The sequence below is a fragment of the Gymnoscopelus microlampas genome, assembly GCF_963454915.1.
Source record: "Gymnoscopelus microlampas genome assembly, chromosome: 4".
Taxonomy (NCBI): Eukaryota; Metazoa; Chordata; class Actinopteri; order Myctophiformes; family Myctophidae; genus Gymnoscopelus; species Gymnoscopelus microlampas.
In genome coordinates, this window is record NC_139941.1 from 45,780,689 (window position 1) to 45,803,278 (window position 22,590).

At 41.0% G+C, this 22,590-nt stretch overlaps 2 protein-coding genes across 5 annotated transcripts in view; both read left to right on the plus strand.

Moving 5' to 3' along the window:
- The window catches only part of LOC311044096 (uncharacterized protein), an 86,807-nt gene extending 82,480 nt beyond the window's left edge, over positions 1-4,327 (plus strand). The window contains exons 64-67 of the mRNA XM_084055517.1: positions 197-306; positions 743-823; positions 1,652-1,834; positions 2,464-4,327. Coding sequence (XP_083911643.1) covers positions 197-306; positions 743-823; positions 1,652-1,834; positions 2,464-2,622 — 533 coding nt within the window. The 3' untranslated portion in view covers positions 2,623-4,327. The remainder of the gene's footprint in view (positions 1-196; positions 307-742; positions 824-1,651; positions 1,835-2,463) is intronic.
- A 1,258-nt stretch (positions 4,328-5,585) lies between these two features.
- On the plus strand, positions 5,586-21,049 carry man1b1b (mannosidase, alpha, class 1B, member 1b). Of its 4 annotated transcripts, none has more exons than XM_084056085.1 (15): positions 5,607-5,723; positions 6,072-6,083; positions 6,708-6,812; positions 8,020-8,128; positions 8,464-8,618; positions 8,864-9,003; positions 9,127-9,242; positions 9,815-9,994; positions 10,225-10,373; positions 10,966-11,154; positions 12,009-12,199; positions 13,942-14,062; positions 15,567-15,761; positions 16,635-16,766; positions 16,906-21,049. In XM_084056085.1, exons 3-15 carry the CDS (start codon positions 6,708-6,710, stop codon positions 17,113-17,115), a joined length of 1,992 nt encoding a protein of 663 aa, XP_083912211.1. In that variant the 5' UTR covers positions 5,607-5,723; positions 6,072-6,083; the 3' UTR covers positions 17,116-21,049. The 4 variants fall into 4 exon arrangements, with proteins under 4 accessions (XP_083912212.1, XP_083912211.1, XP_083912213.1 ...); XM_084056087.1 differs by having other exon boundaries at positions 9,818-9,994; XM_084056088.1 differs by having other exon boundaries at positions 8,464-8,597.
- Positions 21,050-22,590: the final 1,541 nt, after the last annotated feature.

The window sequence follows — 22,590 nt, forward strand, 5'->3', positions numbered from 1 at the left end:
TTATGGCAGGAAGTGGTATACTGTATGTTGTTTCAATTACAGGCCTCTCTGTTCTGCACTGAGAACGATGGTTGGCTCCTCTAGCCTTTTCACAACATAATATGGCACTGTAGAAATGTAAAACATTTATATTATCCTCCAGAATGTATCAGCTAAGTAGACAATCTGGCTTCTGACTGTTTTCTTTTGTTTTTAGGGAGGTATTACATTGATCCTAACCAGGGTAGCGAAGCAGATGCCCTTCTGGTTTACTGTGACTTTACAGAAGCAGAACCAAAGACCTGCCTATCTCCACACCAGCCTCAGGTATTCCCATGCAGATAATCAGCAAATATAAGCACAGCATTTTGACCAATATTATTCTTAGTATTTTTTTGCAACTTGAGATAATATTGTATTGTATTCTATTCTATTGTCTGCCTTGAGTACAATGACTGCAATTACATGGCTTTGTTGACTACTACTCTATTCTGTTATTTCTGAATAACAGAACATTGTTCGGCCACTTTTTGCATTGCTATGCAAGATGAAAAATGAAACCATTGTCATGCAAAATGATTGATTTTGTTCTGAAGTAGCACTATAATAAGCAGGATCATGTACAATGAGCAGGTTATTGTTGGAAAATAAACCCCTTCAGGAGGCAGTCAGGGTTAATTTGAATAAACCACAGTGGTTATTTTATAATAATGACCGGCTCACTGTACAATGATCTCTTACCTGGATAATAACAAAATTACAGGTTCCAGTAAAACCTTGGCTGAAGGACTCTGGCACCAACAATACATTTCATTGGCTGAGTACAGTTGAAAAGGGCTTCCAGGTAAGTGTCAGACCAAAACACAGCTCTGTTTTTGTCCAGGAGTTTTTTTCCCCATTCTTTTCTATTTCCTGTTTCACATACTGTACTTCAGTGTCCAGCTTGTTTGCAGTCTTTCTGTAATTTGCATTACTTCTACATATAGTGGTGGGTGTTGTACAGTAGGTACTGTTTCCATTTAGTGTGCTGCCCTGTGTCTTTCCTGAGTATAAAAAGTGGTGTAAAGTAACTCAGTACATTTACTCAAGTTCTGTACTTGAGTACGATTTTGAGGTATTTTTTACTTTACTGGAGTATTTCCAATTTTCAGTAATCTTCTAATCCACTACATCTCAGAGGCAAATATTGTACTTTTACTCCACAACATTTATTTGAAAACTTTAGTTACTTTGTAGATTTGGATTATTATTACAACATGCATTAACCACTTCAGCCCTATATACATTTTGGCCATTTGAAAATAGCCGATCTACAAGATCACAATGCGTTGCGATGCAACACATTTTGAGCTTGTAGATCTGCTATTTTCAAATAATTTTTATACATTTGAAAACTTTCTGCGCAATGAGTACTTTCTACTTTTGGTACTTTAAGTACATTTTGATACCAATACTTTTGTACTTTTACTCAAGTACATTTTTAATTCCAGACTCTTACTTGTAACAATTTTGAGTATTTTTACATTGCAGTATTGATACTTTTACTCGAGTTAAAATGTGAGTACTTTTTCCACCACTGAAAAAGAAGCAACCTATGGCAATGACTCAATAAAGTAAGCGATGTGGCAATGACTCATCGATTCTGAATTCTCCTTATCCAACTCCCAATCAGTTTGAGTATGTAGGAGCAGATGTGGTGCAGATGAGGTTCTTGAGGCTGAACAGCAGATCCTCCATCCAGAACGTCACCTACTCTTGCCAGCCCGGAAGCCGACAGAGCCTCAGGGAGAGAGAAGTCAAGTTCATGGCTGATACACGGAGACAGAGTTACTTGGGAACGTTGCGAGACTGTGTGGTAAGTGACACCAGTGGAGCTGATGGAGTCGGTAGGGATGAAGTCCGTAATGGATACGAAATGATTTCCCAAAACAAACAGGAAGAAAAATTAACTAATGACAAGGGCAAGTACTGAGCGGAAAGGGTGTGCCAATGGCTAGAGATATCGTTGTTGTCGGGCAGAAAACTCATATCATTCTCAATATTCCAACTTTTTATGCTTCTTTGTAAATTAATGCCCTACTTCATCATACTGCAGTGTCACGCAAAAGTTGCAAAAATAGCTGATCTACAAGCTCAGAATGCGTCGCATCGCAACGTGTTGTAAACTTGTAGATCGACTATTTTTGCTAATTGAAAACTTTTTTGTCCATTTTCGGAAAAGTAACAGTTTTGGACATACAAGCTTTCCACCTGACAGTGACGATATACTGTATTGTTTCAGCATTATAACTTTCTCATGGTGTTTCAAGATAACATCAGAGAGGCAGTTACTATGGCAACATGTAACCTTTGCTGGGTGTTTTAATTGTTGTGTATATTTGCATTGACCTGAGCAAAACAATTTTCCTTTGTGGATAATAAAACATCTAATGGCATTCTTTTTTTTTGCTGCAAATTCCAATATTGTACCCTTTTCCCCCACAGCCCACCACAAACGAGCTGGAATCTGGACCTCGGGAATCCGTCTTTCAGTTTGAGAGTGAAGACCTCTCCCTTTTACCCCTCAGGGACCTAGCCGTGTTTGGCAACCATGAACTTGCACAGGAGTTTGGCTTCACAATAGGGCCCGTATGCTTCAGCTAGGTGAGAGGGGGGCCACCAGAGACTCTCAGGAAAGACCCCATGGGCATGGCACTGCTTTCAATGAAGGAGTGTCAAGGAGCCTAAAGATTCTCCAAGAGAAAGTGTATATTTCTCTTTTCATAAAGATTCGCAATTTTTGATACAGACTGTTTTGAGTGTCCACCTTTAGACCAAGGATATTTTGGAACGTGACGTTCTTGAGATAAATTAACTTGTGTACATTTTGTTTACATGTATTTGTATTGTTGAAACCGGTGCTTATTTATGTAATTAGTTGTACCTACATGTTTCATTTCAGGCATTTAAAAAAACAACAACATTTATTCAGGTTTGTCTTGAACCATATCACTGTGGAAAAGTGTCAGTCTGTTGTACTGTATAGCTCAGCAATGTGTCCACATTGGAGACATAGTAGCTGAAAGCCTGATTACAATTGGTTGTGCACCATGTCACACTCACGCACCGAAGATAGCTACCTACAAGCGAGCGGCACCAGCGTGCAACTGAGTATAAATCAGGCTTAATACCTATCCACTGTTCAGTCCACCTCCCTGCCTCCAAGGACACTGCTACAAATTCTGGAACCATGTCAAGATGTGTCACTGGGCACACCCACAATGTTATCCAGTTTAGTACCTCACCTGATTCTTATGAAGTTACAACGTGTCGCAGTGCGACTCATTGGGAGCTTGTAGATCTGCTATTTTTTCGTGACACCGTTGTATTACTACAGGCTTAAGTGGTTAATGAGACTAATCTTTTGCCATCAATTCATTGATATACAAAATAAAGAAAATAAATTGTAAAATAAATAAATAACACGCTTCTAGATTATTTGATTATTTGAAAAAGTAATCAATATAATAATCGCTTTGCTATGGAAATAATCAATAGTTGCAGCCCTACTCAATTACATTTTTCACTTTGGTCTCATCCAGAGCACTTACCGTACATCAATTGTGCAATTTTGGGACACCCTTGGCAAAGATGGATTTCGTTTTCGAAAGGAAAGAGGAAAGCAGGTAACTGTTCCACAAAGACATATTAAGCCCTGAGCTCACACTTGCTTCCCGAGCAGCCTACATTGAGGCCAAAATCTAGATCACTGAGATTACGAGTAACCAAAAGTTATGGATACAAAGGGCTCCCCCGTTTCCCTAAATAGCGAGCAGTGCTTATTGAAGACCACTGTGCAACACAACCTCAACAAGAAGCATAAGATCAGAACTAAACGCCAGGTATTATACCTGCAGAAAATAACTATCCTACATTACATGCCTGTTAGTGTTAGAAACCAACAGTTTGAATTTCTTCATTTGTAACATGTGTCCACCATGACCTAATGTAAATATACATGAGATGACAGCTGTTGTAGATATCTTTGCATGTAAGCTTTAACAATAATGTTTTGACAACTATCTGGCAAAACCTCATTATTAGATTGAGGCTGTCCTATCCAACAGATTTTTCCAATCGGATTAGGCTATTTTGCCTAGAGTTTTCCCTAGCTTTACTGATAAAAGGGGTGTAAGTGATATGATTTGTTAAAATAAGTGTTAAATAGCTCTATATTCTGATAGAGTGTGTGTTCAGTAATCTTTCAGCAATCAGGAGGGAGAACTCATAAACAAGTGAAATTGGATGTTATGAAATACAACAAAAACAAAAAAGAGCTGCAGACAAAATTGGAACTGGAACATTATAAATTTAAGTCTATCAGAATATAGAGCTTTAACTTTTTAACAAAAAACTTGATTTAACCCAAAATATCACTTACAGCACCTCAAGTATTTGTTTTTAATGGTGTGAATTTCTGTTTTGAGTCCAAGTTGTGTATTTTACTCTTTTACTTGACAAGATGCTCCTTTCTCTCAGTGTTTTGTATTTTCCTGCTGATGCTGCACAAGAATTAATCAATAAATGAAGGGACTGTACATTCAATTATGACTTCAGCTCTTTAGCATGGCACACTGTCAGGGTGTTGTGATTTCCACTGTAGAAATCCATCAGAGGAAAAAGGTGGGGGGTATCTGCACGGATACAGGATTGGTGGGCACTAGGGACATCTGGGCACCTCGATGTAAAATTGTCTATGTTGTCAAAAATGTTAAATATTTGAAAAATTGTCTCAATAATGTCAATGATGTGGTACATTATTATCAGACTTTAAGTTTATCCTTCAACTTCTTGTTTATGCCTCAAAATGACTGGATATACAGGTTTTGTAGAAATTGTAGAAATATTAAACCTTAATTGTCGAATGTTTAAGCATGTTCCAATCATTTATACTTTAAAAAAATATTTTATTATTTTACATTTGTGGGGAAAAATAGCCAATTTAACACAGAGCAGCCCACTCTTCCTTGATTCCCAGCTGTCCTATTTTTGTATAAAAGCACCCATCAAATGGCATGAAACTATATGAAGGCTTTTATACAGCAGAATGAAGAGTGCATAATTTGACATAGTGGGTGTACAGTTACCACCCACCACCACTACACCAGATGCATAGAGTTGTTGTCGTTAGAGGAAACCAGCTGTCTGTCAGTTCCAAGCAGCAACACTGAGCATATGATACGGGAGTCACGGGACAACAGCCTTGCATCCTTAAGCCACAAGTGGACTTATTTCGATTCATTTTCTTTACAATTCGTGTAATATTTACACGATATACGAACGACACACACATGTGTGTAATGTGTAGTAGTTTCCAGGCAGCGTCGCTTACGGCGGATTGACTGTTGAAGTGAATGGACACCAACAACCAGTGATACACTGTTGCTATTATTCCATCCGCTGCTGTTAAAATTAAAAAAAAGAAATCGCAACAAGGTAGCTAATACGTTTGGTTGATGCGACCTGCTGCTGCTACGACATGCGAATCCAATAACATAAGGATGTGTTTCCATTGAGGAATGTGTCCCAGAAGAAGAAGAGCAAGACTGTTACTTTTAGTAGCGGCTGTGTGTTTATAGGCCTCGCGTCATGCCTCGGTCTGTAGTCACGCTGTGAACCGGGAACGAGAGGCCTATATCGCTCGGTCAGAGGACTTGTCAGAGAGACGTGCGATACAGGCTCCACCAACGATACTAGTGTGAAAGGTACATTTTAACTTATAACGTTTGATTTCATGATTATGTTGTTGTTTGCTTCAATTCTGACTCACGCATCCGTGACTGAAGGAGAAAAGAAAAGCCTGTTGATGAATCGGGGGTTTTGAGTAATGTCATCATCACTTAGTTTTTATTACCACAGATGTTTACAGCAACATCAATGTGGGATTTAAAAAAAGGGACATTGTAGTTTTGGTCTGGAAATGCATGGGTATACGAGGCTCCATCACCACTGGTGGTGCAATTTGCTGTCAGCTCTCTCTCATTTGCAACCAACCATGCAGTTGTGCTGCTGTCTGTCTGTCGCCACATGCTTGAGTGTTATTTGTGTGACAGGCTCTGGGAGACATGCACCCACCATCCACCAGAGCTTTATTTGTGTGACAGGCAGGCTCTTGGTAGACATGCACCGGTACCCACCATCCTGAGCTTTATTTGTGTGACAGGCTCCTGTATAGGAGACATGCACCCTCCATCCAGAGCTTTGTGTGACCAGCAGGCTCTAGGACAGTGGTTCTCAAACTTTTTCATGTCAAGGACCCCCAAATTGACACTTAATAGCCCGCGGACCCCCATTTGAAAAGATAAGCCAGGGACCCCACATAAGAGAAGATTTTTACGGCTCTAGCAGTGATTCTCAACCATTTTAATTTCAAGAACCCCCCAGTTTGACATGCTTTAGGGCTACGGACCCCATTTAATGGCATCTCTATCTCTGGGACCCCAATTCATATTGTAAAATCAATGTTAATTTAACTCTGAGAGTGTACTAACGGGTCCATTTGGTTCCATTTGTACGCTTTCAGAGTTACAGACCCATAAGGGTCCATTTGGTTCCTATCCATCATTTAGCTGGGGACCCCCTGGAACCCCCTCAAGTACCCCTGGGGGTCCCCGGACCCCACTTTGAGAACCAATGCTCTAGGAGACATGCACCCAGAGCTTTATTTGTGTGACAGGCTCCAGGAGACGATGCACCCACCATCCAGGAAGGACTATGTAGCAGTAACCTTCAGTGAGCCAGGCAGCACTAACTACAACAATAGCAAGCAGTGGCGGAGGCAGTCGTGCTGGAGGGTACGTATATAAACCTTAAGTAAAGCTTTAAATTGGGCATTATATTGTGGTCATGTTTCCTTCTCGTACACACACACACATACACACATACAACCTGATAGACCTGCTAGATGACACCGGATGATGACACTGACTGGCAGACAGCAGCTCTCATGACCCACTTTTGCACTGCGGGGTTGCATAGACTAGTACAATCATGCAATGAGTTGTTTTGGTCTCATGCTGTCAGACTTGGATATTTATTTGCATAAGATGCAAATATCAAAATCAATCAAATACGTCTATTATAGGCTTGAGCCAAGGCTAGATTAGGTGTCACTTCTAGTAGTGGTTTGCTGACGATGAGTTGGTTTGATTGCTTGATTGAATACTTTAGCTTGCAGGTTTGTTAACCGTACAGGTAGTACAGTCAAAGGTACTAGGACCTTTGACTGGAACTTTATTGTGTCATTTTAAGTAACCTTTTTAGCCTTTTGTTGTATCACACAGAAAGCTGACACAAGTATTGCTATATTGACATGGGCAAATTGGAGACGTAATTCTCCATTCACACTGTAAAGTGATATGTTACATACGTACCATATCACTTACAACATTGTGTATAACTATCAATGGCTTTTCACAACCGGCAGTGTGGGAAAGTCTTTAATTACAAATTTGAATGATGTCAGCTGTTTAGCTGATAGTGGTGCATGTCAGAGATATTTCTTTGATTGTTTGGCCTGTGGAAAGTCTTGAAAATGAATGATTAAAAGATTTTTAGGTCTTTCAAAACATGTTACAACTGCATGCACACATGACTACAAATGTATTACTACAGCTGCTGTATTAGATAGTAGTAGTGACCATGTACTATGTCACTCACTACTAGTCAGTAATCAGCCATCATGTGCACACCAAGCATCATATTGGACACTCTGTGCTAAGCTGCAATAATTGTCTGGGGAGAAAGATGTAAAACATTTGAAAGTAAAACTGTGTGGTAACCATGTTGACTTCACCACAGGTGACAAAATAACTAAAAGGAAGCTCCTTAATTTAGAAACATCCCTTAATGGTGCTATATCACAGTGCACAATACATTTTAATAAGCACCTTTAAAAGCAGGAGACTGGGAAGGCTGTTATGTGTGGCAACACTGTTGATTTCCCCATTGGTGAAATGTGTGGTAACCCTGTTGACTACTTGTTTGTTACTGTGACTTCAGAAATGGAAGCAGCTGTCAAGGTTGCAGCGCAGCCTTATCCTGTTCACGGTGGTTCTCCTGTTGATCTGTGGCGCTTCTTCCTATGCCAATGTCACTGAATACCTCACAGGTAAGGCAACCAGTCAGTAGGTCAAGACTGAACGCAATATCAATCACTCAGCTTGTAACGCAAATTAAGTCAAAGTCCAGTGAATCACAATGTAAACATAAGGCAATGGGGCAACAATGTTTCAACATCACATAACTGCATTTTTATAATTGTGTTTTATGAATATATTAGTCATATATCAATGTCTTGGAGATTGGTTGTTTCACACTCTTCAGACAACTCTGTTAACTGACAAAAATAAGAGTGTTGACACAGTTATTTTTGTCGGTCGGCACTGTTGACACTTGTTTTACAAGCATAACAGCCTTTAAACTTGTGTTCCTGTGTCTATTCAGGCTTTACTGGGGTAGAACAGGACAAAGATGGAGGAAATGACCGCGGCCTGAGGCCTGCTATACCCGGTGCATTACCTGAGCCTGAGAAAGAAGGCCCACCTCCTGAGAAAGAAGGCCCACCTCTGTTGCCAGAAGTTCCTTCAGATGTTGATATTGTATGTTACCTTCCTTATTCCAATCTTAAACCAAACAAGCCCTATTTAAAAAAATAACGAAAATATCCGATCTATAAGCTCACACAGCGTGTCACATCGGGCCAATCGTGAGCTTGTAGATCTCCTCTTTTCACAATTGTTTAAATATATTTGGAAAAATAAATAATATATTGACATGCCTACAATAGGCACACCAAGTTGAAAATGCAAGGACACTTTTGTAATATAATCTGACCTTCTCTTAGAAACCGAAGAGATTGCCCCACAAGCGAGGGCCACCTGCCCTGATAAATCGACTGCAGAAGAAAGGTAACACCTCAGAAACTCTGGAGGAGGACAAGGGACTAGAAGGAAAGAAAGATGCAGAGGAAGGTGGAGTGATCAGGTGAGATATACATTTCACAGTATTCCTAAAATGCAAGCACACAGTACCTTTTGTGTACAGCTCTACTAGCTCACAAAGCTTCGAGATGCGTTGTGCATTGTTTAACTGATGAAGTGTCCTCAGTTGGCGTGGAGCAGTGATTGATGCTGAACAGGCTACTAAAGACACCAAGGATGGAGAGAAGAACAAAGAGGAACCACCTGCTGACCCACAAGAAAAAACACCCACCGTGGTTTCAGGTATCTGTTCTCTTCTTTTATTGCGGTGTGACTCTGCAGGAGGCTAGCTGTATGAGAGGGTCTGTGTGTGTGTGTCCGACTGTCCGGAGCTAAGCTCACAAACTGCTGAAATGATCAGCAACTATATTTCCTGTGCTTACTGCCAGTAGGCCACATAAGAACCTCCACTATTTTTCATACTTTTTGAAATATTTAAATGTATACGGAATATTCAATTACGTATACAATTGTATTATGGAAGTCAATGGGGCTCTAATCGGGCTGAAAACTTGGATTTTGGAGTCATACATCATAGATATGTCATAGACGACTGACGTTATCCAGATCTACATTGGCGCCGCACCGACAGATCCACTGTCCATCTGTTTTTCATCATAACAATACCTTGAGAATACATTTGTGCATTCATTTATGAATTAATGTATTACTAGTAACTATGCAATGATGACATGGAATATAGATGGAATATAGATGGTCTAATTTGAGCCGTTCCTGTAAAAAAAAAAGAAAAAAAGAGTGCATCGCTCTGTAGACCAGGGTAAGACTAATTGTCTTCTGTGTGTGTGTTGCAGCAGCCAGTAGGCTTGAGGCAGTACGGGAAGCTTTCAGACATGCATGGAAAGGCTACAAAGACTTTGCCTGGGGCCACGATGAGCTTAGGCCCATCTCCAAGTCGTTCGGGGAGTGGTTTGGTCTGGGCTTGACACTCATTGATGCCCTTGACACCATGTGGGTCCTTGGGTTGAAACTAGGTACAGTATATTGAACCTTTTCCTTTAGTTAATGGGTTCCTGTGTTGATTTGTTACGGCTGTGGAAAGTATATTGTATATCGAAATAATATTGTCTAGATATCGGTTAGTATGTAAATATCAGAAGTTGTCCCTTATCTGTTGCCCTACCTTTGATGTTTCTATGTTTGCTGACAATTTCCCTATAGCCAAATCCCTCAAATCATTTGTTCTTGTTATGTATTCCATCAGAGTTTGAGGAAGCAAAGACGTGGGTGTCCACAGAGTTGTCCTTCGACAAGAATGTGGACGTGAACCTGTTTGAGAGCACCATCCGTATCCTGGGAGGCCTGCTGAGCACCTACCATCTGACTGGAGACTCCATGTTCCTGGACAAGGCGGTGAGTCAACACACACACACACACACACACACACACACACACACACACACACACACACACACACACACACACACACACTGCAATCAAAACACATGATCAAGCACACACAGACATTAACACAATCATCACAGAAATCATCACAGAAACAGACATGCAAACTTGTAGCTTTTCAGCTACAATAGCCGTTTTGAATACAAATAGGGCAATTGTGTGACACCTGACCCGAAAAAAAAAAACATGTTGTCAGCTTTTTCACCTCGGGGCTGTTTGCATGCCTGATCTAATGCTGGATACCGAAACCTGATTGCAATGCAATCAGGTCACATACGGCAGAGATAGACACAAATGGACACATACACACATGCACACACTTGCATACAACATCTCCACACACCAAGCAGGTTGTTTCAGCTGAGACTTAATCTGCAACACCCCTCACCCCCATCTGCCACTCAATGGCTCTGTATTTGTTTTTGTTTTTGTATTTCTTTGTCCACTGCCCCAATCCTGTTGATCTAGCTTCATTTGTCAAAATGGCTTTAATTAAACCAAACAAGCACGCTTATTCCCTTCTCTTTCCAACGACATAAAGAAAGACATAGGCTCACGGTTGATGCCGGCGTTCAAAACACCATCCAAGATCCCCTACTCTGATGTGAACATCGGGAAAGGCACGGCCCACCCTCCCCGCTGGACCTCCGACAGCACCGTGGCCGAGGTCACCAGCATCCAGCTGGAGTTCAGAGAGCTCAGCCGACTCACCCAGGACCCACAGTACCAGGTCAGAAACACACACACACACACACACACACACACACACACACACACACACCCCGACATACACGGTGATGCTTAAAGGAGTAGTTCTCAACCTGTGGGCCGGGACCCCCACAGGGGTCCCTACATGATTTTTGTCCCCAGATAACAGTTAAGTGAAAATGTAAGGACTTTTTAACTCTCAGTGCCAATTAAATAAAAAAATATGTTCATACTGTGCCAGCAAATCTTTTTTTTTTTTCAAAGTAAAAAAAAAGTGCTTAGGAAGCGAGATACAGCCTTTTTCAGTTATAAGTTAAACAAGGAGTGGATGGAGCTGCAAATCTTCAGATAATGATATCTTGGGTTCTGAACATTTTTTTCCAAAGAAAAAACCACTGAGGGCATTCAGAAAAAACTCGGGATATCTTGTTGTGTGGCACTGAGAGAGTTAATACAAAAGTAATCAACAGACTATACTATAAAAACTGGTCAAACATTGGCCAACTTGTCAAATGATATAATAAATAGGAACACATTTTGAAAATAGCTGATCTACAAGTTCACCACGTGTCGTAGATCGGCTATTTTCACAATATTTATCTGTGGAACCTAGTCAAACTAAATGTAATGCCTCAACTCCTACAATTCCAAGTGCTTCTCAGGTTGGGGGGAGGGGGGGTCCCAGTTCATTTTTCTGGGGGGTCGCGGCCTGAAAAAGGTTGAGAACCACTGGCTTAAGGAACACAGCGCAAGCACCTTGTTCCCTACCGCGTCACTGGCAATAATGACGGCAAAACACACCCTCTTGTGTAATATTGCTTAATTCATGTTAGCGCTAATCAATAAAAGTCAACTTCTGTCTTCTCTCTCCTACAGGCTGCAGTGGAGGAGGTCACGAATCAGGTCCATAAGTTGGATGCTAAGTTGGACGGTCTGGTCCCTATGTTCATCAACACCAACAGCGGGCAGTTCACCCACCAGGGCATCTACACGCTGGGCGCCAGGGCTGATAGCTACTATGAATACCTGCTCAAGCAGTGGATCCAGGGAGGCAAGAAAGAGAGCCAGTAAGTTGGGTTTTACTTCCTGTTTATTTACTTTTGTTTGTTGAAACTTTATTTGCTACTGTAAGTCTTTTGCCTATTTTGATTTTGTTTTATCCTCTTCGCCTTATCAGCTTCCCTTCTCCAACCCTACCTATGTGTTTACCATGTTTTCGACTGACAGTGTGACTCTAATACTTAGGGTCACATAGAGACTCAGGCCCTCATAATGGACGTACGGCGAGATCACCGCAATTATCGGCTTTTATCAATCTATCGTGACTTTGACTTCAGCGTAGAGCCCGCTCAGATCTCACATCAGGTCTGAGGGCGTCAGTCTCTATGTGAAAGACGCCTGGGTTTTCAGCCAAGTCACGGTGTCAGGCAGCTGGCTTATTCCATTCTATGCTGTCATAGCTTAAAGTTTTATTGCTTGATCTGCCTGTTTGCGCACACACACACACACACACACACACACACACACACACACACACACACACACACACACACAAACAGTCTCTCTGACTCACACACACAGAAATGCTCGCTTTCATTTGCCACATGCTTATACTTGCCTGCACACAAGCTCCAGTTAATGAAGTATTTGCCATGTCATCGCCACTTTTACTCGTGTATTTGTTCATTACTGTATTTTGCGTCCTTTGACCACTGGTAATCATTGACCAACCTCTCAGTTCAGGATAGAAATCACTTTGTTCTCCAAAAAGAATAGCTACAGGCATTTGTCCTTGACATTGATGTATAACCACTCCGAAACAGAGTTACTACAAAAATCAGTTTGATGGATTGATGTTGCAGTCAACTGTTAACTCCCTACAAACTGTGAGCCACACCAGTATCACAACCAGTACCACCTTGAGACATTAACATTTCCTAGTGATAACTGCTTCATTCTATGCAAAACTACAGTACGTCTAATTAAAGATTGACTAACACAAACACAGACAGGCAGACAGTCAGTCAGTTGGAGTAGTGGTTGGGCTCAGATTAACCCTTTAAGACCGGTAAAGCATCCGTGTCATTTTAGATTTGAGCTAAAAAGCGTGATTTTATACTTTGGCTTTTCAAAAATAGCAGATATACAAGCTCATAGTGCGTCACTTTGTGCCACGCTATGAGCTTGTAGATTGAACAATGGTGAAAATGTGTGCAAATCTTTAAATATATTTTAAAGTGAACATTTTTAACTAAAATCTTTGCTTCTCGGGGTCCCTGGAACAAAATATTTTGAGATGGGGGTCCCTGGCCAAATACATATACTTTTGTGGGTCCTTGACATGAAACAGTTTGAGAACCACTGACATAGAAAAGGATTTAGAAGGCATTTGTAGAATCGGCCTCAGGTCTTAATGGGTTAAGCTGGCTGAAGTGTCTGTTGAGTCTGCGTTTTTGCGTTGCCTCAGGTTCTTGGCTTAGATTAGTTGGCAACAACACTGGATTCCTTGTGACAAAGCAAGAGCTTGCTATGTGCTATTCCTCATCGTACAAGCTGTGGAAGTGGACTGTGGAAATGAGGGAATTAACACCACCTACCTCCAATATGCTGGTACTTATTGTCTGTGGGTGGTAATAGATTAATCGAATCAATGGGTCACTTTGGTGTTTGGTAGGAAACCAAACACTGTTTAGACCGAGTGTCTTTTCTGTCCTACTGTAGAAGCCAATCTGCCTGTTCGGATACAGGAAGTGGTTGGTGAATTAGATCAAATTTCCTTGCCTGGTGTCATTCTCTGTGTGTTCTTTAGGTTTCGGGATGACTACCTACAGGCAATTGAGGGAGTAAAGAAAAACCTTTTGCAGAAGTCCTCGCCTAATGGCCTCACCTTTGTCGGGGAGGTCTCCCATGGTCAATTCAGCCCTAAAATGGTATGTACCACTGTAGCTAGCTAAACCACTTCGGAACCCCCACCCCCCTACTCGATGAAAATATGGTTTGTTGAAGTACACGCATACCATTTTGATTGTACTGCTCACTCTGGCTAATGTACTCCTCCTCACCACTGAAGAATGAATAAACACATGGTTTATTGGTATACACACACACACATAGCAGGGAATGTAACATTTTAATTCCACTGGCCACTCTGGCTAATGTACTCCACACGTTGAAGAATAAGCTACTGTTTTATTTGTTGTTGTTGTTTGTTAGCAGCTATAAATAGTAGTATGTCACATGTTGGGGTTGTGGCTACTACTGTTGCTATGCAACTACTGACACCACAGCTTTCGGTTACAAGTGCTATGGGAATGCTTCCTTTTCTGTGAAGATCACACACTGTTGCATATTGCTGACTCCACTGACAATGTAGCATGTTTTTATAGATAACCCTTCCCTCAAATATCTCTAGTGCTTTTAGCTCATAGTATAAGCCTCACAAGTTTATGGCTTTTACGTGAGTCCACAGTACAAAAGATATACCTATGGTTCTCAAAGAGGGGTCCAGAGTTCCTTGCGGGGGCTCCAAATGGACCCTTACAGGTCTGTAGCTCTGAGAGTGTACAAAAGGAACCAAATGGACCTATAAGCCTCAAAGCTGGCACAAACAGACTGAAGAACAGTTTCCTCCCCTAGGCTATAAGACTGCTAAATAAGAAAAAAATATTAACATCTTCTGTGGTATTACGGCCTTGTATGCTGATCTGGGTTTTTTACACTGTTTTTTTTTTTTACAGTTTTTAACAATTTTTACTTTGTTTAGTATTGTTATTTATGTATCGTTTTAATATTTTGTGTATCATGGAATATGGAGCACCCTAGCCTGGCTGGGATCAATACCATTTTCGGGTTTCTGATCCGGTCGGAGCGGAAATAACTTTACGTCATCAGGCAGCCGGAACCACCGACCGGAACCACTGGTGCCGTGCACCTCCAAAATGATTCCCCTAGTTTAAAATTGGTTTAAATTGGGATTATCGTTTTGTTTCTTTTGGTATAATAATCGTTTGGTATATTCATCTTTTATTCTAAACTCGTAGCGCGACTAGCGAGAATAAACTAATTGATTCGCATTATGTGGGGAACAAAAACAATGCGACGCCACCCGGAACCCAGAACCACCGTTTGTTTTCCTTCTTTTTTTCTAAACCGGATTACACGGCTCGGTTTAGAACGAATACCAGGCTTTCCTCCGCGGTGGAAAGTCTGGTGATGCGAGGTTAGGAGCACCCCTAACCTACGTTTTTCACAGTTCATGTACTCGTACATCCTTGTGACAATGAATCTCTTGAATAAGGGTCCATTTGCTCAGAGTTATGTGGGTCCTTGAAATTGAAAAGTTTGAGCACAGCTGTAGATCTTTTTCATACAGTTTATTATCTACCAATATAGCTGCCTTTCCGCTGACTCCTATCCTATTTGGGTTGCTTTTAGGACCACTTGGTGTGTTTTCTGCCAGGCACCCTGGCCCTGGGGGCCCACAATGGCCTGCCTGATGAGCACATGGACCTGGCGAAGCAGCTGATGGAGACCTGCTACCAGATGTATGCCCAGATGGAGACGGGACTCAGCCCAGAGATCGTCCACTTCAACATGCATCAGGGGAGCGTGCGGGATGTGGATGTCAAGGTAAAGCTGGAGACCACAGTGAGATTGTGATTGAAGAGATTGTCACAAGTTCTACACCGAGTCACGGGTTTGATCCTGGTGTCTGTCATAAGGACATGAATTCTGGCAAAATTAGACCTGTTAACCACTTTAACCCTGGTGTCCCTATTTTGGGCAGGTCATTGTACTGTAGGTGACAGTTTTCCAAAAATTACCATTTTTGAAAATAGCAGATGTACAAGCTCACAACACATTGCACTGCGACACGTTCTGATTCTGTTCACTGTCACTGTTAGAGCATAAGCTGCATGCTAGAGCCCTGCAGGGACTGTTTTCTTAACCGTTTAATTTCTGACCGCCGCTCCCGCCCGCAACAAAAAATTGTGCCAAAGTGCCATTTAGCCCCGCATAGTACCGCAATATTATAGTCCAGTCCTGTATATGCCTTCAATATTTCCATTGAGATGCAAAAACATTACAAATCAGAATGAGATAGTGAGCGGGCGTGCCCGAGAGAGGCACTGTTTAGAGGGTGAGTTTGTGTTTATATTGCGACAGACACATGGCGCGCGACAAGCTGTGCGCCGTGTGCTGCGTGAGAACGAACACGAGAGAGAGAGAGAGATTCCGCGACACAGTAGTGGAAATGATGTTCTCCTCTGAATGTAGCCATAAGATTCATATCTTGCTAAAGTAAAGCGTGATGACACCAGGTGCTCTACCTATATCTGGTTTATTGCGGGACGCTGCAGGATTTTGCGGGGCCTGCGGGTTTTATTTTGACCCCCTGTTTCCAATACCGGCCGCAAGATTAGCGTTTGGATGGGATGCAGGGCTCATGTAATGTTGACTCTTTATTGTTTGTCTCTGGGAATCTCTATCTTTGTGTCTCAGCTTGCAGACAGACACAACCTGCTACGCCCAGAGACGGTGGAAAGCTTGTTCTACCTGTACAGGTTCACTAAAGATGAGAAGTACAGGGACTGGGGCTGGGAGATTCTGAAGAACTTCAATAAGTACACCAAGGTGAGTACCATGCCAAATAATATGAGGGTCAGGATCATGTCAGTATCAAGGTCAGTATCATGGTCAGTATGTCAGTATCATGGACACCAATCTAACTGTTGCACTCCTAAATCTGTGCGATGTGTCTGTCTGCCCTCAGGTATCCTCTGGTGGTTACACTTCCATCAACAATGTGCGTGACCCAGAATACCCCAGTCCCAGAGACAAGATGGAGAGCTTCTTCTTGGGAGAGACACTGAAGTACCTGTACCTGCTCTTCTCTGATGACCCCGAACTCCTCAGCCTGGACAAATATGTGTTTAACACGGAGGCCCATCCCCTGCCCATATGGCCTGCTGCCACCGACTGAAATACAGGCACACACACTGTGCCACATCTGTGGCAAATCAGGTTGTGTGCCCGTTACTACGTGCAGGCACACACACACACACACACACACACACACACACACACAGACATATGACAGAAAAGAACAGCATCTATAAACAACATGCACACATAAATAAGTTGCATGCAAAAACACACACACACACACACACACACACACACACACACACACACACACACACACACACACACACACACACACACACACACACACACTACATCTCAGGGCAAGAACAGGGCTTGTATGACAAAATATTATTTGCAATAATACAATTCCTTTTAGTCTCCCTCAGTGACTGAATTGTTTGCAACTCTTTGACCTTTTACTGGAAAACAAAAACTCTTTTTTTACATAGGAAATGTTTTTTTCTTTTCTTTTTTCGATAAGAAAATGATTGTGACAATAGCCATGTAAACATAGCAGAGCCGGGCACAGACTGATGGATACATACTGTAGCTTCTAGCTATTCATTTCGTCTGTCGGGTGGGAAACCAGACTGTCCAAAACTGTTACTTTTCAGGATTCAATACTTCAAAAGTAGCAGATCTACAAGCTTGTACATCTGCTACTTTTGATGCTTTTGTGTGACACTGTAGTATGATCAAGTAGGGCGTTAATATAGGAAAAACGTTCAAATATGGAGATAAGAGGTTTCTGCCCGACAGCAACGACTTGTTTCTTTCTGTTCTCATCAACATCTCCTAAGATCTGTGCCTACGCACGAGGAGAGGAGATGGAACGCTTTCCACTGGACTCATGAGAGCCAGCTGGGTTACAATACATCCTTAACCACTTAAACCCCATATGGTTTGACCGGAGTCCCTCAGTACTCTACACTAGTGTCTTTTCTGTTGTGAGCTTGTCGATCTGCTTTCTGCTAAAGCTTTCCCCAACAATACGGACGCTGGGGGTTCAAGTGGTTAATCCCCCATCTTGGCTTGGTCCGTTAGTGCTGAATGATAGCCTGAATGTGACTTGAATCTAACCTGTCTTAAATGGTGGCAGGCATGGTGGTCCCATGTATAACCACTTTCAACCTGGCGTCCCTAATAGGTGATTTATTTTCTATTTTTTAAATAGCGAAAATCTGAGGCAGATCTACGAACAAAGTGCAGCGCGTTGTGAGCTTGGAGATCGGCTATTTTGCCACGCGACACCGTCATAGGACTAAGAATGACACAGGGTTTATTGTTCTGTTAATCCATTAAGACCGGGAAAGCGTCTGTCATTTTAGATTTTAACCACTTTATGAGCTATGAGCTTGTAGATCTGCTATCTTTTGATTAGCCAAAGTATGAAATAATGGTTATAGCTAAAATCTAAAATGACACAGATGCGTTCCCGGTCTTAATGAATTAAGAGATCTCTGCAGCTCAGTTCACACTCGATTCCCGACCATGTCCACCCGTGCTCTGAGCTGCCCTTCAGGCGCTCTTTCCTCGCCTGCTCGACGCACCCTCGACAGGGGGTGCGTCCTCACCTCGCCACCTCAGGTCTCGTGTTTCAGCGGGGACTATAAAACGGCGTGGGTCCCGGTTCATTCGTCATGGAGCGGCCTGATTAACTTCTATACTGTGAAGCTTTTTTTGTGGTTTATATGGACTTTAAGTGTGCACTTAGAATCTTGTATGCGGGGGGGTGATTAAGCAGCTGCTATAATTTTTATTGAATGTTCCAATGTTTTGTTTGTTTGTTTTTTCGGTAATTTTGTGTCACTTTGGTTATTTTTTTGTGTGTTCCTTTTATAGTGAGAAAAAATTACTTTCACAATAACTTTTGTGTAGTATAACTTAAACTTATTTCGTAGTGTATATGATGTTTTAGTAATTATACATGTCAGTCAAGAGAAGTACCATTGTGGATTTTTTTTATATACATTTAAAGGTAGGGTAAGTGATATTTTTGTGTTAAAACAAAAAGTATTTTGTTAAAAGGTTAAAGCACTATATTCTGATAGTAATCATTGCTATAGAGTGTTTTTTCAGTAACAGATGTCTCCCTGTCTCTCCAGCTCTTTAATAAACAGAAAATACATTTTCCGGTAGGTGTCAAAATCTCAGCCAATCAGGAGAAAGTACCCATTTTTAAGCTTCATTTTTATAGTGTTCCAGTTCAAATTTTGCCTGCTCATTTCTTAGTGTCATCACTTCCAATTTCACTTATTTAATCTATATCCTGATTGGATAAAATAGGAAATTAAACTGAAACGAAAATGCATTTTCTGTTTTATGAAGAGCTGGAGAGACAAGGAGACTCCTTTTACTGAACAAACACTCGATAGCAATGAGTACTGAATCAGAATATAGAGCTATTTAACACTTATTTTAACCAAAGAAAATCACTTACCCTACCTTTAAGTACACAATTACAATGTGTTACTGTGTAAAGGGCCATTCACACTGAGCACTATAACTATAAAAAAATATTTTTCAAAATAGTTCTAAGTCAAGTGGATGGCAGAGTTCACACCATCTATAAAAACAAATACAATGGTGAACGATATAGTTATAGTTATCTTTATAGTTCTAGTGCTCGGTGTGAATGGTGCTTAACTGTGAAAATTCACCAAAATGGACCGTTTTCATTCATTTGAATCCTCTTTTAGAGTTAATTTAAGACTGAGGATTGAATGTGTAGTCACAGAGAGCAGATATCACTATCATTCCTGTAAATAGCACTGGGTAACATTATAGTAGCTCTATTTGTAGTAGTTTTATTTGAAATGTTTAAATATTGAGACCAAACTATCCATCCTAAGTGTATGATGTGGGCTCCGTGAACTCTCCTGGGATGTTTGACTCTTCTCGCTATAGCAGTAGTTCTCAAAACGTTTTAGATTGTGCAATCCACCCCTCAACAAACCTACTTGTAACCCCTCGTTACTTGTGTATAGCTATACAAACACAGAACGGTGAAAATGTGACGTCAAATTATCATTTTCATTTTCCAAACTAAGTTGCTTGATTTAATGAATTGAATGACCCCTACAGTAGAAGCTACAACTGTCTGAGGGCATACCTGTATATCTCAGTCAGATATGGAGATAATAGATAATACATTTGTATATTAGACTTTTTTTTTTTCAGATTTCATAAATTAGCTTGTTACCCTATGAAGAGTCCTGATCCCCAGGTTGAGAACCATAACTATAGGCATCGACTCACGTGTGCCTTCAGTGTTGCTTCAGCCAACATGAAACCCATACATGTTTTTACTGTCCACGTGGACATCCATTTATATACATTCAGGCTATTTTGTCAATACTTTGCTATTTTGGAGTTTCTATGGTCAATGTGCAAAGATGCATATTTTTACATATTCATGACGTGAGGATTCAATAATGCCTGGTAACAATCATTGGGTTACAGATCTCAACCAATATATATATATATGTATCAACATATCTTGCCATCAAGGGCTTTCTCTCTCACAAACTTTTCTACGCTAATCCCTTGCTTACTTCTCAGAATTCCTGGTTATTTTTCAGCATAATTCCTGAGCCAAAGATATGCTGAGAAATCCATTAACATTCACAATTAGGTTTAGTTTGAATTGTTGAATGGAAAAGCCATGATTCCAAAGCCATTTTTTCCCAAAAATTTCCAAGAAGAAAATCTCAGCGCTTTTGATATCCTGTACCAAACGCAGTAACAAAACACTTCAAAATGGTCAAAATGTAGTTTTAGAATTCAATTGGTGAATTGTATTGTTTTATTGTTTGGTTAGCAAATAGTAAAATGTGATTGTTTTCGTTGTCTCAGCTTATGAATGGTCACAGCACTCTTTGAATGTTGATCAGGTCTTAATTACATTTGAAAAAAATTGCAATCATGTTTCTTGTGTACTTTTCTTGGTGTTCCGCGTTCCGATCTCAAAAACAAAAGGGAGCACAAAGTACTTTGAGTAAAAGTACTTAAAAGTAATAAGTTGCAGTTCACACGTCCAAACTTGGTCAGAAATATAGATGTTTGATCAATATATAGATGTTTGATCAATATGGTCCATGTCAAGTATTTTTCTCACCCATAAAGGAGTTCTATAGCACCTCAAACTTGGCTCCTTTTTTGCCCTCATTTAGAATTCCAGGATCCATTAATCGTGCCAGTATGCCACGCCTATAGAAACAACCCCTCATTAATATGCCACGCCCCTGAATTAACATGCAGAAATCCCCCCCAGGCTCCTGTTTTGATACTGAAGCTGAGTCAAAACACACTTTGCTGTGATGGGGGCCAACTGTTTAATTGAAATGCCTTCTAAATCAGTATTTCTCAAACTTTATCGTGCCGCAGACCCCATCTGAAACATTTTTTTTGTCAGGGACCCCCAGAAGAGAAGATTTGTGTTAAAACATTCAAGATTTTTCTAAAATATTAAAAAATAGCAGATGTACAAGCTCGCAGCACTGCATGAAGTGATGCGAGCTTGTATATCTGGTATTTTTGAGAACCACTTTTCTAAACTAATGTTGCTATATAATATCTAAAATCGAAAATGATAGATGCTTTCCCGGTTTCAATGGGTTAATAATCATGACCAAGCAGCGTGTTCTGTGGTGTCACCCGGGGCCTATTACACAAAAGGAGAGTTAAATAAGCCTGGATTTAAGTCAAATCCAGGTTTGACAAAGTCTGGTCCGTACAGCATGGTTTATTCCGTTGAATGAACGCCAAGCCAGGCTGAAAAGGAGCGACTTTGTCGAGCCAGGATGGTAAAGCCAGACTTCACGTATTCCTGTAAAAGACCATGAAAGTCGATAGCAGAATCCTTGAACTTGACCAATCATGGAGCCCAAAACCAGAGCAGCGTTCTTCTGTGGCTGAACAGCAGCACTGCAGCAGCTCATGGAACAGTGCCGTTCCCAGGAATTACATTTAGGGCATTACATTTCCCCGAGTACCGTTCAAACACCAGATTGAAGTTAGTGAGGTTCCATTAACTACCATAAAGAGCATAAAGTAAAGCAGGCTAAAATGATTATGTCAACCATAGTTAAAAAATAAGGATGTCAACCGGGGCAGGGACATTAGATGGCATTATTATTTTTAGATAAATGCATTTGACTACAAAAGGCAAGAAGTCACGTGACTATCAAGTAAACTGCTCAAAAAAAGTTCGGAAACTTAACTTCGGTCAATTATATCTCCACTTTAATAAAACCAATTGGTATTGTGTTTTATATCATTTTTATCGTTGATTAGTCACCTTTACAAGGAAGTACAGCTTGTAAGGATCGGGCATTCGTGGAATGAGCAACACAGCTAAACGTGTGGATAGCGCCTCCAAAAAATGTGCCAAAATCACCCAATATGCTTCTGTTGGTAATCGCTCTTGTTTTGAGCAACCTGCCAGCACACACCTGCTGAGAGGTGTGTGCCAGTAGTCACAAGTGTGTGACTGCCTCACAGGTGAGTGACTGGCACCTGAACATGGGTT

Coding starts and splice junctions, on each gene's coding strand:
- man1b1b (XM_084056086.1), top strand. CDS start 6,708: ATGCACCCACCATCCAGGAAGGACTATGTAGCAGTAACCTTCAGTGAG. Junction 8,619..8,863: donor TTCCTTCAGATGTTGATATT/GTATGTTACCTT, acceptor ACCTTCTCTTAG/AAACCGAAGAGATTGCCCCA. Junction 15,762..16,634: donor TGCGGGATGTGGATGTCAAG/GTAAAGCTGGAG, acceptor TTTGTGTCTCAG/CTTGCAGACAGACACAACCT.